The sequence below is a fragment of the Anopheles merus genome, chromosome 2R, assembly GCF_017562075.2.
Source record: "Anopheles merus strain MAF chromosome 2R, AmerM5.1, whole genome shotgun sequence".
NCBI lineage: Eukaryota > Metazoa > Arthropoda > Insecta > Diptera > Culicidae > Anopheles > Anopheles merus.
The window spans coordinates 23,673,192-23,687,048 of record NC_054082.1 but is presented as its reverse complement, the minus strand read 5'-3'; the positions used below and the strand labels follow the sequence as shown (position 1 = coordinate 23,687,048).

Sequence of the window (13,857 nt, the reverse complement as noted above, 5' to 3'; positions counted from 1 at the left end):
TCACCGTTTGGATGTTTGGTGATAGCTTTTTGGGAAAGGAAATTGATGAGTTTGGGTCCGCTATTGGTACGAAATGAGCTCTCACTAGCATGGTTGATGATTTTGCATCTTTCCTCGTTCCGGTGGCACTTTCGGGAGTGGGTGGGGTGCTGATCCGTGGGATGGCATACTAATGATTGAGCGAGCGAAATATGCGAACATGGCATCATGCAGGAGCTTACTTAACACATCCACTGTAGCTGTACGATGTGCTGCACACATTTTGCGGAGCTCAGATTAAATAAGTTCACTGTATTTATAGCATATAGTTTTTTGTAAAGCCATGTTTCAGACATGGTTTTGAGGGGACTTTAAACCCGCCATTGTGATTAGTCACCGTTGCAATGAGTGACGTTTTCAGTCTTATTAAACGTTAATTAGCAATGGAAGGCAAACTTTTTCATTACACAAAAAAGCATATTTCATGTGCTAATCCTAAAAGACCAGGTGGTCGCACTCTTTTCTACCAGCATTCTAGTAATAAACATGTTCACTTTATCGTTTAACTCGCACCAATCCCTTTGACGGCAATGTAAAGAAAAGAGAAAAAGACCCCAAAAAGATGTCCCACAAACGACTCCACCCTGTACAGATTGCGCAAAACAATGCATCGCACTTCCTTATGATGCAATTATCCTCAGCTGTGGCATTACCCGCTCGAAGCTTTAGCGCTAACAAATGTCTTGCTTAGTTTCTTACCTGCCCTGTGCGAAAGTTCACCATCGGGAAGAGGGCATCCGACGAACCCGTGGAAGCTAAACAACAGCTAAAGCACATTTTTAATGCCGGATGAACATTCTTTTCATACTCGCTGCTCAACTCTCCGGATACTCTTAATTCGGTGCACTTTTTTTTATAAACCCTTTTACACTCTTCATCGCCCCCCCCCCTCCATCTACAACTCCGGGTTGCGTGGGAATTTTCCCCATTGCTTGTGTACAGGAACAAAACCACTCCCCCCACCGCACCGAAAAACAACCTTTTAACCATTTTAAATGGTCACCACGTATTCGTTTGTTAATTAATTTTACAACTATCACGCCCTCGCTCGAAAAACTCCGCACGGGAGTGTACTTTTTGTGTGTTTCTTTTTTTATCGGGAGCAGTCCTTTATTTTCAACCCTCTGTTTTTTTTTTTGTTATTCTGTTACTTCCTAGTATTTATCGTCCACCCTACTAACCCTTTCACTCTCTTTCGCACCGTTTCATTTGCAGACGTTCCCGTGGTGACGCTCGAGTACGGTACGAACTACAACTACACCTCCTCCATCCCGGAAGGGGTCGACGTGTACTTCGAGTGCAACATCAAATCCAACCCATGGGTGTACAAAGTGATCTGGCGTCATTACGTAAGTGTTTCCGGTGACCGACAGTAGCGCATGGCCATGGCATGGCAACCAAAACGTTGCTTCTACTGGTTGTAGAGTAAGGGACAAAAAGCACGATACGATACAACACAACCTGTAAGGCAGACGGTGAATAACTCGTGCAAGGGATGGGGAGAAGAAAAATTAAATGCTACCCCGTGGCACACATAAAAACAAATTAATCCTTATGTTTTATGATGAAGCAACTCTTACCCAACACTCCTCCCGGTGCCAAGCGGCCAGACTGACGACCACTGTAGCTGGACAGGGCAGCAAAAAATGACAGGAAACTCCCCGGTTTTTCTTTCTGTGCGTTAGCATATACAACAGGAGGGAAAATCCCCGCAAGCCCCCCTTACAAAAGGGTCATCACTTGCCACTGACCCTGATGCTGCATGTGTCATCCTAATATGTCTGGATCGTCTGGCAGAATGATACATGCGAGCGTGTGGTGGAGTCGCCTCCACCCGCCATTATCTGATGCCGTTTGTTTTATTACGAATTTGCCCCATCCAGCAACCAGTGCCCCATTCGGGGGCGGCTGTACGGGTGGGATAAATTGCGTTTTCGCTTTGCAGTGCCGGACATACCGATACAAAACGATGGTACGATGGTTCTTTGGTAATGACCTCCACTACTAATGCTTTTGTTGCGAGAGTTGCTGCCTTTCCCGCTCTCTTCCCACTGTCAGCCAAATATCGTTTCATTTCCCTTCCATCGTATAGAGAGTTGACCTTTACACACTTTCCCACACTGAAATCGTGGTAGCGACAACAAGCGAAAGAGTACATGTAAAACGAAAAGGGACGCAACAAAAAAAAACCGTACACATAGGACAAATAATGGGGCCTAAATGGAGCGGCCAGTGAGCTGGATGCCAGAAAGTGCCAGCGGTCAAAGTGATGCGTAACACTAATTATCTTCTTTTATTGCCACGCTGGATGTTATTAATTTAGAGAGCTATCTTGCGACGGTTGTCGTACATTCACCGACGGGTTTGACGGGACAGGACGAACAGGCACTGCTATGAATGCATAGTCTCTGGAATCATCGTTTTTCGGACAGGAACGTACACGAATGTCTCCCTCCACGTCCTGGCGCGATGAAGCTAACCGAGGGAGGAGGACTAATTTATCCGTGGCACAGATCTTGGGCAAACGTTGGACACGGGTAGCTTCCACTGGGGGCCGCCGGCACGGAAACCGACTCCCTATCGCAGTTTGGCTTTTTGCAAATGAGCGAAAGCGATCGGCTGGGACGCAAAACCGAGCCAAGATGTAGATTAAGTGCGTACCAAATGAAACGGCTCCGAAGCGAAAGGTCGTCATAATTATTTCACTCTTAAAGGCGCATTTTGTCGAGGGGAGGTGCTCTGTGTGTGCTGTTGTTTCCTTCTGTCCTTCCCTTATTTTTGGGTTTGTCCTTTGTTTGGAACATTTTTCCGCCGCCCTGTTAACCTCACAGCGGAAATGCTCCGTGACCGGAAGGGACGGTTGTTTTTTTTTTTAAAGGTTTGTTTCTGAATAATGTTTCATCTTGAGCAAGGCCATACGGGTCACTTTTCCTTTTTTCCTACCAACACCAAGGAAATATTGCCAGAAGAAAAAAGAAAAAAAAATTGCTTGGTTATAAAATCGGCAAAAGACGCCCTCTTGTAGTGTGCAATAAAAATGGGACATTCTTATAATTTTTGTGGGCTAGTAGCTTTTGTAGCTAACATTCGCAATGCTGGGACAATTTCGCCACACACATTTACTTTCATTGCGTTGCATCATTTTTCTCTTTCTCTCTCTCTCTCTCTTTCTCTCTCTCACTTCCCTGCAGGGCAAGGAGCTGGTCAACAATCCTTCCGAAGGCGTTACCGTATCGAACCAGAGCCTGGTGCTGCAGAATGTGAGCCGCAACCGGGCCGGACAGTACACATGCGTCGGCAGCAACCGGGAGGGCGACGGGGAGAGCAACCCCGTCCATCTGGACATAAAGTGTAAGTATGATGATGGTATTGTTACCCCTTGCCAATCCCCCTGCCGATGGGCTGCCCTGGGCTGCTGATTATGCTGATTATGCGTACGTCGTTTACTGTGCTGCCGCAGTGATGCTGCAAACAGACGAAGTGCTGCAGGGCACCCGTGTATGGTTGCGGTGGCAAAGAAGAAAGGAAATACAAAATGGAGCGAATGAGGGAATCTGCCGGTCATTTGCAGCACATGCCTGCGGGTTTGAATTTATTTATTTCACTGTTCTTATTTGTGGCTATGGATGGACGTTTGAAAAAAAAAAAACTTTTTACGAATGAGCATAATGTTTCACCGATGAGGGGTTAAGCCCAACATGAAGGCAAACCGGTTGAGATCCTCTTGAAGAACCTATTAGTACAAAATGAAATGTATAGAGATTTTGGGCATTATGCAGAACCAGTAAAGGATCAATAGGTGCATGAATCTGGACGAACCGAGGAGAATTGAAAGAAAGCTCCATTACGATGTATTCAAAACCTGTAAAGATCGTTTGAAGTTGGTTGTGTAAGGAACCAGTTCCCTGGTACAGATAAAGTAAAAACAAATATTACGAGTTATTTGTTACTGTTATTTGAATTTATTATTGAAATTTATGATCACTTGCAATGCCTAATTTAAACCATCTACATAATCAACTGTGATTGTTATTTCATTTTAGTCTTTTAGACTAGTTTATTTATTTTTCTTACTTTCTTTCTTACGGACATATCTTCATTTTTGGCTATTTGAAATTTGGTAACTTTTCAAGCATTTAAACTTACTTTCAAAAACAATTATCCCAAAGATATTTCATGCGAAGAAAATAGCCACAAACAAAACACCAAAAAAAACAACCATCATTCTTTCAGTAAATTTACCAAAGCATCCAGCACACTGGCAAAGCTTTTGCTCGCATTGTCAGAGTGGATTACTTCAACGCTGCCCGCCGCGCCTCCCGGAGGCTGATCATCCCGCACTCAGAGGTGAAGGGTTTCTTTGTTTATTGCATTTCTTGATTTTTCATCGCACTACGAACTAGGATCAACCAGAACCGTTCGTTACGCACGGGGGTTTCTGTCCCTGCGCAACTGCGTCCTTTCTATCGTGCCACTTCAAAATACGAGAGTGTCGCCGCTCTTCGCTTCAACACTGATGGTACACTTTTTCTGAAGACACAATTTTCGTTCATTTTGCTGCGGCCACACAGCCACCACCCTCCTTCGCCATCAACGATGACGGTGCTTGGCGTGCTCTAGGATGTACCATTTCATTCGCCCATTTTCCACCAAACCCTGGCAGCAACCGATGTAGCAACCGAAAAGAAAAGCGCGTTGAAAGCTTCAGTGAGTTTCTTAATTAGATTTGTGGTGTTAAAAAGGATCGTCTCTATTTGATGCTTACGGGCCCTTTCGCTGGAGCTACAATCTATCTCTCCCGCGGCGCTTGGATAAGGGTAAGGGAGTCCGGCTTTGGATGACCGCACCGACACAACCACCTGTCCTGTCCTGGTACACGGCTTTCGGGTGGGTCTGGCAAGACTTTGGTGCGTTCCAATGACGACGATGGCGACGGCGACGATTTCACATCAAAACGACCATCGACTTACGGTCGACCACACGCCCATCGCCCCGCGTAGCCTTTAGCGCCCCTCGTAATTGAGAGTGGGAGTGGCACGGACAGAAAGCGAAAGAGCGAGCAAACAAAAAGTCCTCAGATGCGAGACGCTTCTTCCGGCCCGGGCCCCCAGTAGCGGTGTGGCTGGTGTGAGTTTAACGTGGAATTTTAATTTTGATAGCATCAGCTTCCGTTCACCATTTGGCGTTCCGGCAGGCGGAGGCAGGAGGTGATGTCTGCCGGTCGACACCGACGGTGCGACTCTTGAGATGGATTTATGTGTGCGAAAAGAAGCCTCGGAGACGGGTTTTGTCGTGATCCCGGTGTGTAAAGAGGAAGAAAAAAAAGGAACCCATTTCCTGTGCAGGCGAAGCCACAAAAACCGGCAGCGTTTCGTTTCGGTGTTGGCTTCCGTTGCTGTTTTTGCGCCGTGTGATGGCAGGAATCCATCCATCCAGCGCTGAGAATGGAGCACTTTTTCTTGCTAGCTGCGACAGTGGGGTGAAAATGTGTGCCAAGCATCCGGGCGCTGCCCGCATCATTTGTGCCCGTGTGCCGTTTGGCAGTGCGTGCGTGGTACCAAAATGAAATTATTCTTCCATTCTTCTCGTCGAGCGACGGTGTGACAATGTCTCCCAGTTAAGGTGTGGAAGGTGTCGTGCGATAAAAAGCATTGCCATAAAAAAAAAGAAGACACCAACCGATGTCACGCAGAAATTAAGACATCTGTAGGTGAATTAACAATTCATCTGTCCCTTTTTGCAATGGTGAACTTTCCTTTGTGCTTCCTCTTTTTTTTGGTACTTGTTTAAGGATGAGCGTCTTAGGGGTTACAGATGCCACAAAACAAGTAGCGTAAGAAAAAAGTTTTTTTGTTTCGTTTTTTTTTTGTTGAAAAACTCTGCATAGTTTCATGTTAAAATGGCAAAAAGCGATACTTTGTCGAGCTACTGTTCATTTGAAAACATTCCTCACTGCATACGTACTTGACATTGCGCTTGTCGCAGCACTTTTCAGTCCATTGATTTTCATCTCAAATGGAAAGGATTGAAAAAAATCCGTATAAATCTTAAACGTATTCTTAAGGATTGTATAGCTGGCTGTTACCTTTCTCTGACAAACCTTCTCGAAAGCCATCTCACCATTTTATCTTTTCCCCTTTTTTCCACTCAATTCCGTCATACTTTGGCCTCACAGCGGTTTGGCCGTAACGTTTGTAAGTTTATCGCAAACCGCCGCATAACATCGCTGCAGCTCTTCGCTTCATCTTGAAATTGTTTCCCCTTCTTCCTTGCGTTGACTTTGTTCATTGAGTGCAAAATAAAAATCACAAACTAATGCTCAAGTGGGCGGAATTTTCGCATCACGCTTCAAGTGGCGATGGCAGCGGCGCAAAGTGGCCAAACGATGGTATTGTTGCCATTTTATGGTTTTTCATAACCTTTCACTTGGAAATATTTTGCTTTCGGTATGAAAAATTAACTCCCTTCTCGATATGCTTGTTAGCCGAACCCAATATAGTGTGAGTGCAATAGTACGTTGAAAGGAAAGCAAGAAAGGAAACGTGACACCATATGGTCCAGATGGTCAATCTATCACACCACCATCGGCACAAGGACGGCCGAGGCTTACTGTTACTTTTGATAGTCAACCTCCACTATTGTTCAAACACTACCCCAATAACGGGCACGCTCGAAGAAAAGGACGCTGCTACGCGCTTATCAAGCGCTGACATGTGGCTTTCTTCCCTACCCCTAAGGGAACACGGCTGACACACCCGTGGTCGTATGGTGGGTGTGAAAAATTTAGCACACGTTTGCTCCTTTTTTCCCCCTTTAGCCCTATCATCTGCTTGACGAACTGTGCAACGTGACGACACGCACCGTGTCGCTCAGCCAGTGCGCAACAAGGAGTGGCGCAACCGACACAGCCCGCTCACAGCACGGCACGGGATGAAAATAATGATTACTGGGGATGCGAAGGAAAACAATCAATTTTATCGCCCAACGACAGCAGCAGCAGCAGCAGCAGCCGCCGCCGTCTGCACAGTAATGCCACAGTGACAATGGATCGATTTCGGAGCTGATTCTATTTGTTCCGGTGTGGAGCGAAGATGGTAGGAAAGCACCAGAGCACCAGAGCCGGAAGTCAGCGCAATATCCTCTGCGAAGCATCCCATCAGGGGTGGCATTCCCGTGCCAACGGTATCCTCATCAGGCGTACCATTCTTTCGCCCCGTATCCGTTTCAACGTACCGTGTGTGTGTTGTCGGTGTGCAGTGATGGGAACCCCTTTTGCAAGCAACCCCATGGCCCGAAGCGTGCACACAAACTGGGCTACCATACCATTCCAGCTTCCGGAAGTTGATTGAATTAACACGGCACCCACGCGAAGGGCGAGAGCGTGAATGAAAGGGAATTTAGCACCAAACACACGGCTTGCGTGCTGTTTGCGTGATGTTTTCTTCCTCCCTTTCGCGCGAGATGGAAGGCAAGCAAAACAAAAGAAATCATCTCCCTTCGCTACATTACGCTAACCGATATGGATTGGATTTCTACTACTATTACAAACTGCTTCCCACCTCTCTCCACACAAATGAGACGATCAGCTGGAGGGAGGTGCTGATTCCATGTCGAGCGAAGGGGACGATTGGGTGGCCAACGGTGTGGATAAGAGTTTTCCATGCAGCTGCTCTCTTAATAAAGAGAAACGGTCACTGACACTGCAACTGCTTCAGGGGAAAGTGGAAAAAGTGGGAGGAACGTTTGTATCAGATTACATTTAAAGATATTTACAGCCTTGGACTATTTTTGGAGCTTCTTTTTACAGCTCTTCGAAACATTACATGTAAATGTTTTCGTTACAGAAGTTATAAAATCTTATTTTCTAAGAATCCATAAACTTACTTCAACAATTAAGCCCTCTTGAAAGCTCTTAAATGGTTGACGCCTGGGGCGCTCTTCATACGATGTGTCTCAGATGATATACATGATGATGGTAGTATTTTTTATGTGTAACATTTATCTAAAAGTTTTCTGTAATCATTCTTTTCGAGCGTATCGAGCCATGTCATGACCAATATCAATTGAAAAATGGCTCAATCTCTTTTCTGTCAAACTTTTTTTTGCCTAACCTTTAATTAAATCATTTCGATTTCATTAAATCGTGCACAAAGTTAAACACGGCATTCATTTTTCATTCGTACCTATTTCAAAAATCATAACCTTCGCCGATTTTCAAACCAACTTACCGACCTTTTGCCAATGATGTTCTACCACCGTTCAGCGCATTAGCGGGGAGCGTGGCCCGTATCATTTTGAGATTTTCATAATGGATTACAAAAAGTTGTTCGTTTAATTTTTAAACAATCACTACACCCTCCTTCGCTCCTTTCGAGCGAGCTAATGAAATCAAAACAAAGTTTGGTACCGCCCGGCTCCCCTCTCTGCTGTGCGCAAAAGGCACGGGCACTGTCAGTACAATTACCCACCAGGGAGCGAAAGCACGCTTTTCTACGCTGGCCCTATGAGACCATTCCCTTCCACGAGGGAGCTTCATGCAGCCCTAGGAAAAAAGCTGCACCTTAAAGTTTATTAAATTTTGCGCTAATACTCATTATAACTCGATAAAGCGAATAGTGTGAGTGAACCCGATGGGCCGGGCAGCTAGCACGTTGCCCCCGGGCGCATGTTGCTGAAACCATCTAATTGGATCATTAAGATCGACATCATTTCTACATTAAACCCAAATCATTTTCGATTAGAAAGTCAACGTGAACGTAGGTACAACGGGTGACGCGGGTCCTAAGGAACGTTCCTCCTGCGCTGGATCCATTTGGATTTTTTTCAATCTTTCTCTTTCCAACCTACACTTTTTCACACTTTTCCCAAACAGTTTAGTTTAATCCGTTGCGCTCATTCTTTTCTCTATGCGCCTCCGACAAGCCGATGCCTAATTGAACCGAAGCGCAAAAGCAAACTCTCCCTTTCAGCTCGAGTGAAAATGTTAGCCAGCCAGCCAGTAACGAGCGTTGAGTATTACTTTTCAATTAAAACGCTTTCGCCCAACTTTCGGGGGTGGGGGGAAATGCGGCCGCTTGCAAGGCGGGGTTTGAGGTGTATTAAGTACCAAGTGCTATTGGATGGCCATTTGGTGGATAAAATCTCCATCTCCAATGCCCCGGGTTATCGACGACGTGCCAGCACGCCTTTGGACGGTAATTGAAAATCCCACCAGAACCGAGCGGAGCTTTTCCCTTCGCTTTTAAGGGGCTTTCCCTTTTTTTTGTTGCTTAGTTTTATTGCAAGTATCGCCTTTTTTTCTGCCTCGTTCTCTTATCTCACTGTATGTTGTTCGATTCCCCCCGCATACATGCACATACTTTGTTACGGCAGTACTGGCCACTTCTAAATCCTCACCCCCCTCCCGGAAAACTCCGCTGGGAGCAAGGGAATCGTCCGAAATCTGGCAGGACCGCATCAGTTTCCCATCGTGCATTCGGTAATTGAATAATATCGATGCTACCAGGCTTCTGCCTTCTAAATTTAATCCCCCATTCCTTTGCCACCCCGTCACTCGGTACCATTAGCGAGAGGAGAAACGGAATTGGATGGTGTGCGATAAGCCGCTTCCTAACCGCTTGCTACTTATCGACGATTTCGTTCGCTTTCCCTATCGCGACCGGTACTCGGGTACTGCACGTGCAGGTGCCTCAACCTTCAAGTCCGGAAAACGAACGAACGAACCGTTTACTTACGCTACCTCCGCCTGTCTTACGAATCGATGGAACCGATAGCAGTGCCTTCCTCCGCACATTGTGGAGGGGCGTCGGCTGACTTGACCGGAAGGAAAAAAAAACGCAAGTACATAAAACCCTCACGCTGCCGAAAGCGAAAGGAAATGCTCGCTGCTATCCGGGGAAAAAATCTTCTTTTCAAGCTTTCGGGGTAGCGCCTTCTGCCCCATTCTCGCATTGCCAATGCAAAGTGGCCCTACTCGACCGGAATCTAAATACCCAATCAGGCAAATGGTGCAAACGGTTCATCTTCACACCTTCTTTCGCGAGGCGTTCGCAATAGAGGCCACTTTTGCATACACCCATGCACGCACACCGAGAACCATTCCTAGGAAGGGAGCGTCAGGCCTGTCAGCCTGTTGTTTGTGGCGAAAGTGAATTCCAAGGTCTGCTGCTCCGATCGGATCCGATAATAATTCTAATTTTGTGTACTCACCCTCCCGAACACACTTTTTGGTGCACAATTTATGCACTGAGCGTCTACTTCCTTCCTTAAAGTACTTTCTAAATCGACCCGGTTTGTGTAGGGTATTTTTTGCTCACGTTTTTTTTTTACATTTTTCCCCCATTACAGTTGCTCCCGTTTGTCGGCCTGGGTTGGTGACGACGTACAACGTGGGCCGGAATGAGCTGGCGAAGATCGTGTGCGAGCTGGAGGCGAACCCGAGCAACGTTACCTTCACCTGGAAGTACAACACCTCCGTCTCGGAGAGTCTCGACATTCCCGCCTCGGAGGTGCTGAGCGATCGGACCAAGAGTGTGGCACACTTTAAGCCGGTGACGGAAAAGGTAGGAATGGTGTAGTATAAGCAATGCTTTTTTTTTAAGGAAATGAGCACAAGTGTAAGAAGGATGGAGAAAAAGCTTCGAATATTTGAGCACAAATTAAAGTGCATTTCAACGTGATATTGCAGCTTTATCCACATATTTACGCTATCTATACTCCTTTTAATTGTCGTTAGCTTGTCTTTAATCTTCTGTTTGCTTGATAGGCACTACGCTCACAATGCACTGCCTGTCTATTGTCACCCAATGAAAGCAGCGAAACTAACACCTTCCATTCGTCATACTACTGTAATGCTTTCCACTTCAACGCAACGAAATGCTTCCACACTTCTTTTCCCACTCTCAAAAGGCTTTTAAAAACGCCATTTGGTGGAAAAGAAAAAAAAAACACGCAAACGGATGAGGAGAGAAGAAACACGCCGTCTTTGTGTAAAACAAGACACTTTACTTCCCGGGGAACCGTAGCCATGGTCGTGGCACTCTACCAGGCATGGATTAAACCAACTACGCCAAACAGGCCTTCGACCTTCCCGCTTTGACACGCGCGATAAAAGCTTCCTGCACGGTGCTGTAACCCCTGTGGTCGGTGCCTAGAAAAGAGGGCGCAAGAAAGGCATATCAAATAGAGAAAGAAAATCCTTTTCTAGGGGTGCGCATGGATCCGGTTGTTTTATCCTTATTTTTCTTTCGCACTCTCTCTCTCCCTCGCTCCAAAGCGACCGCACCGGGGTCTGTTTGAGCAGTGAGTGGAAAATAATCATCAACCCATGGTACAACTACCACGTGCCGAGCGAAACCGACAACACCGACACCTATTATGTTTTCAATTATCATAATTTCTTGTTTACACCTCGGCAACCCTTCACAAAGCTGTTGGCCTCTGCCAAGCACAAGGGTTAGGTGTTATGGTGACCAATTGCGGGGAGGCGAACCAGAAAAAAACGCTCTGGATCCTTCTCTATTCCGTTGTATTGGTACAAAACGGGTGCCTAGGGTTTGTTGGCTTGTTTTTGTGCCATTGAATCGCTTTTCTAACCCAACGCCCCGCGAGTACGGTTCGGGCCCGATAGTCCGGTTATCGCTGATAACCGAAATCCTGCGGAATGTTTAGGGCCGTTTTGTTTTTTAGCGTCTCTTTTTGTTTATTGTTGGGGTGTTTTTTTACATTCTTCTTTCTAGCTCGCTAGCTGGATTAGATCTCGTTTCGCGACACGAGTGCTGAACGCTTTCAACCCAGCCATGGTCCTTCTGGTCCTTTTAGCACATGACCGCATGATCTCTCCTTCTCTTTCTCTCTCTCTCTCTCTCTCTCTCACATTCTCTCTTTCTCTTTCTGTCTCTCTGCAATCGCTGTTGTTGTTGAAACTCTACCAAAGGGATTGAAAACGATTACCACCGGAATGGAAGATTGACGGCGGCTTTGCTGGCGGCTCATCGCCCATCGGGTGCGTCTCCGGGCTTCGGAGGCTTTGATAAAGATCCTTCTCCGAAACCCTGTTTACACTGGCCGTTACCAACGGTTCAGCCGGTCTATACAGTCCCTCCAACAAGCCCCGCTCAGGTCCCGCTCGCACAAACAAGGCCGCACAATTTACGCCACGGTCCCGAGCGCGTGTGAGCTATTTCTCCCTAGCGGAGGTTTAAATTCTTTATCCGTTTTCCTGGGGGTTTCACGCGAAAAAAAAGCCCCTTCACGTGCCCGGGTGAGAAATCCGTCCCGTTGGCACCCGAAAAATGAAGTCCTTTGTAATTATGAGGGTGTTCACAAACACACTGGCCACTCGGGCTGCATCGGGGGAAGGGCCCTCGCTGGGGGTGGGGGCCCGTTTTCCATCCCATGGATCATTCTCAGCATTTTCCCTCCTTTGAAGCGACCCAAACATTCTTCATCCGCTATCACACTGATTACGCTATCTGGAAACTGTCCTTTCCTTAACAGGGGGTTTTATTTTTCGTTCTATTATTATTTTGCTGTAATGAAAACACCAAGTTTTGTTGTAACCGCTCTTCCGAACCTTCATCTTTCGAACCATCGAAGGAAGTGCTTTGTGTCTGTAGGTGTGTGTGTGTGTGTTTGTGTGTGCTTTTCTTGTTCGTGGTGGGAAAATACAGATATATAACAAAAAAAAAAAAACGGTTTCACAAGACGAACGTTCCGTCCTTTCGCACGCTTTCAAGGCTGTGAGAAGGGCATGGACAAATTATTCCCAGATGGGATCGAGAGCAATGGAACGAGAGCTTTCGCGCACCGCACCGAATGTTCATAATTTATTCATTAACTTTTGTTTCTATTCCGCAGCAAGCGGTTTTGATATCGAGCATTTTAAAACAGTCCCTTAATGTGCCCAAACCCAAAGCAGCAACAACAAAAATGGGTTCCCTTTTTGATGAGTTTGCCGCAGGTGATGAAGCTATTTGCGACTATCCGGATGTGGTTTTAATTTCATGTTTTATCCGGTATCGAGCATGATGGCGTTTGTTGTTTCTTGTTGAATTGAAAACGTTGATATTAAAATGGAAATGTTTTCATTACTGCTGTAACTTTTCCTATTCGTTTTAATTTTGTGGTTTTTGTGAAAGACAGCCGACAAAGAGCATGCGGTTTTACTTAATATTTTAAGGCAATTTTTAGGCTAATTGGAAAACTAACAAATCCGATTGGTTCACGCTGCTCGACAGTTAGAACCACTTCAAACATGAATAATACAATACAAAGTAGTCATTCATCAGCTGTCGTAACCTTAAGTATTAATTGTTCCACATCTTTCATCTTTATCTTGTCATGGGCGCACTGTACCAAGGATCCCCATTGATAGGATGATTTCAATCAAATATTAGTTTATCCACCAAAGCCATTTTTCATCACTGCACAGCGCAAACGTTCAATCAAAACAGTCAATAAAACAAATTCCGCATGTGGTTTAACCCCTTTCGCTGGCGCTTTACCTTCCCCGAACGGCACCATCACCATGCCACACCAAACCCTCCCCTCTCGCTCGGCCACGGTTCCGCCGAAACACCGGAAGATAATTTATCAGCCAGCCCAATGACAATTTCGGTCATACGTCTTCATCAGCTCCGAGCAACTGCAAATGATGCGTCGTCCTATTTCGGTCACCCTTCTCGGGGGAGGTTGTCCTCGGGATGGTTCAGCACTACTAGCATTTTCTATCCATATTGCGCACACACACAAATACGCACACCCCATCGGTGCTAACCGTACCTTTCGGCCGACGACAGTGCCTTCTGTCAATCACGT

At 46.1% G+C, this 13,857-nt stretch overlaps 1 protein-coding gene across 5 annotated transcripts in view; it reads left to right on the top strand.

Moving 5' to 3' along the window:
* The window catches only part of LOC121588972 (nephrin-like), a 131,227-nt gene that overhangs the window by 102,648 nt on the left and 14,722 nt on the right, over positions 1-13,857 (top strand). For all 5 annotated transcript variants that reach the window (XM_041907465.1, XM_041907463.1, XM_041907462.1 and 2 more), the window contains exons 9-11: positions 1,255-1,388; positions 3,231-3,390; positions 10,387-10,601. In XM_041907465.1, the coding sequence (XP_041763399.1) occupies positions 1,255-1,388; positions 3,231-3,390; positions 10,387-10,601 (509 nt within the window). The remainder of the gene's footprint in view (positions 1-1,254; positions 1,389-3,230; positions 3,391-10,386; positions 10,602-13,857) is intronic.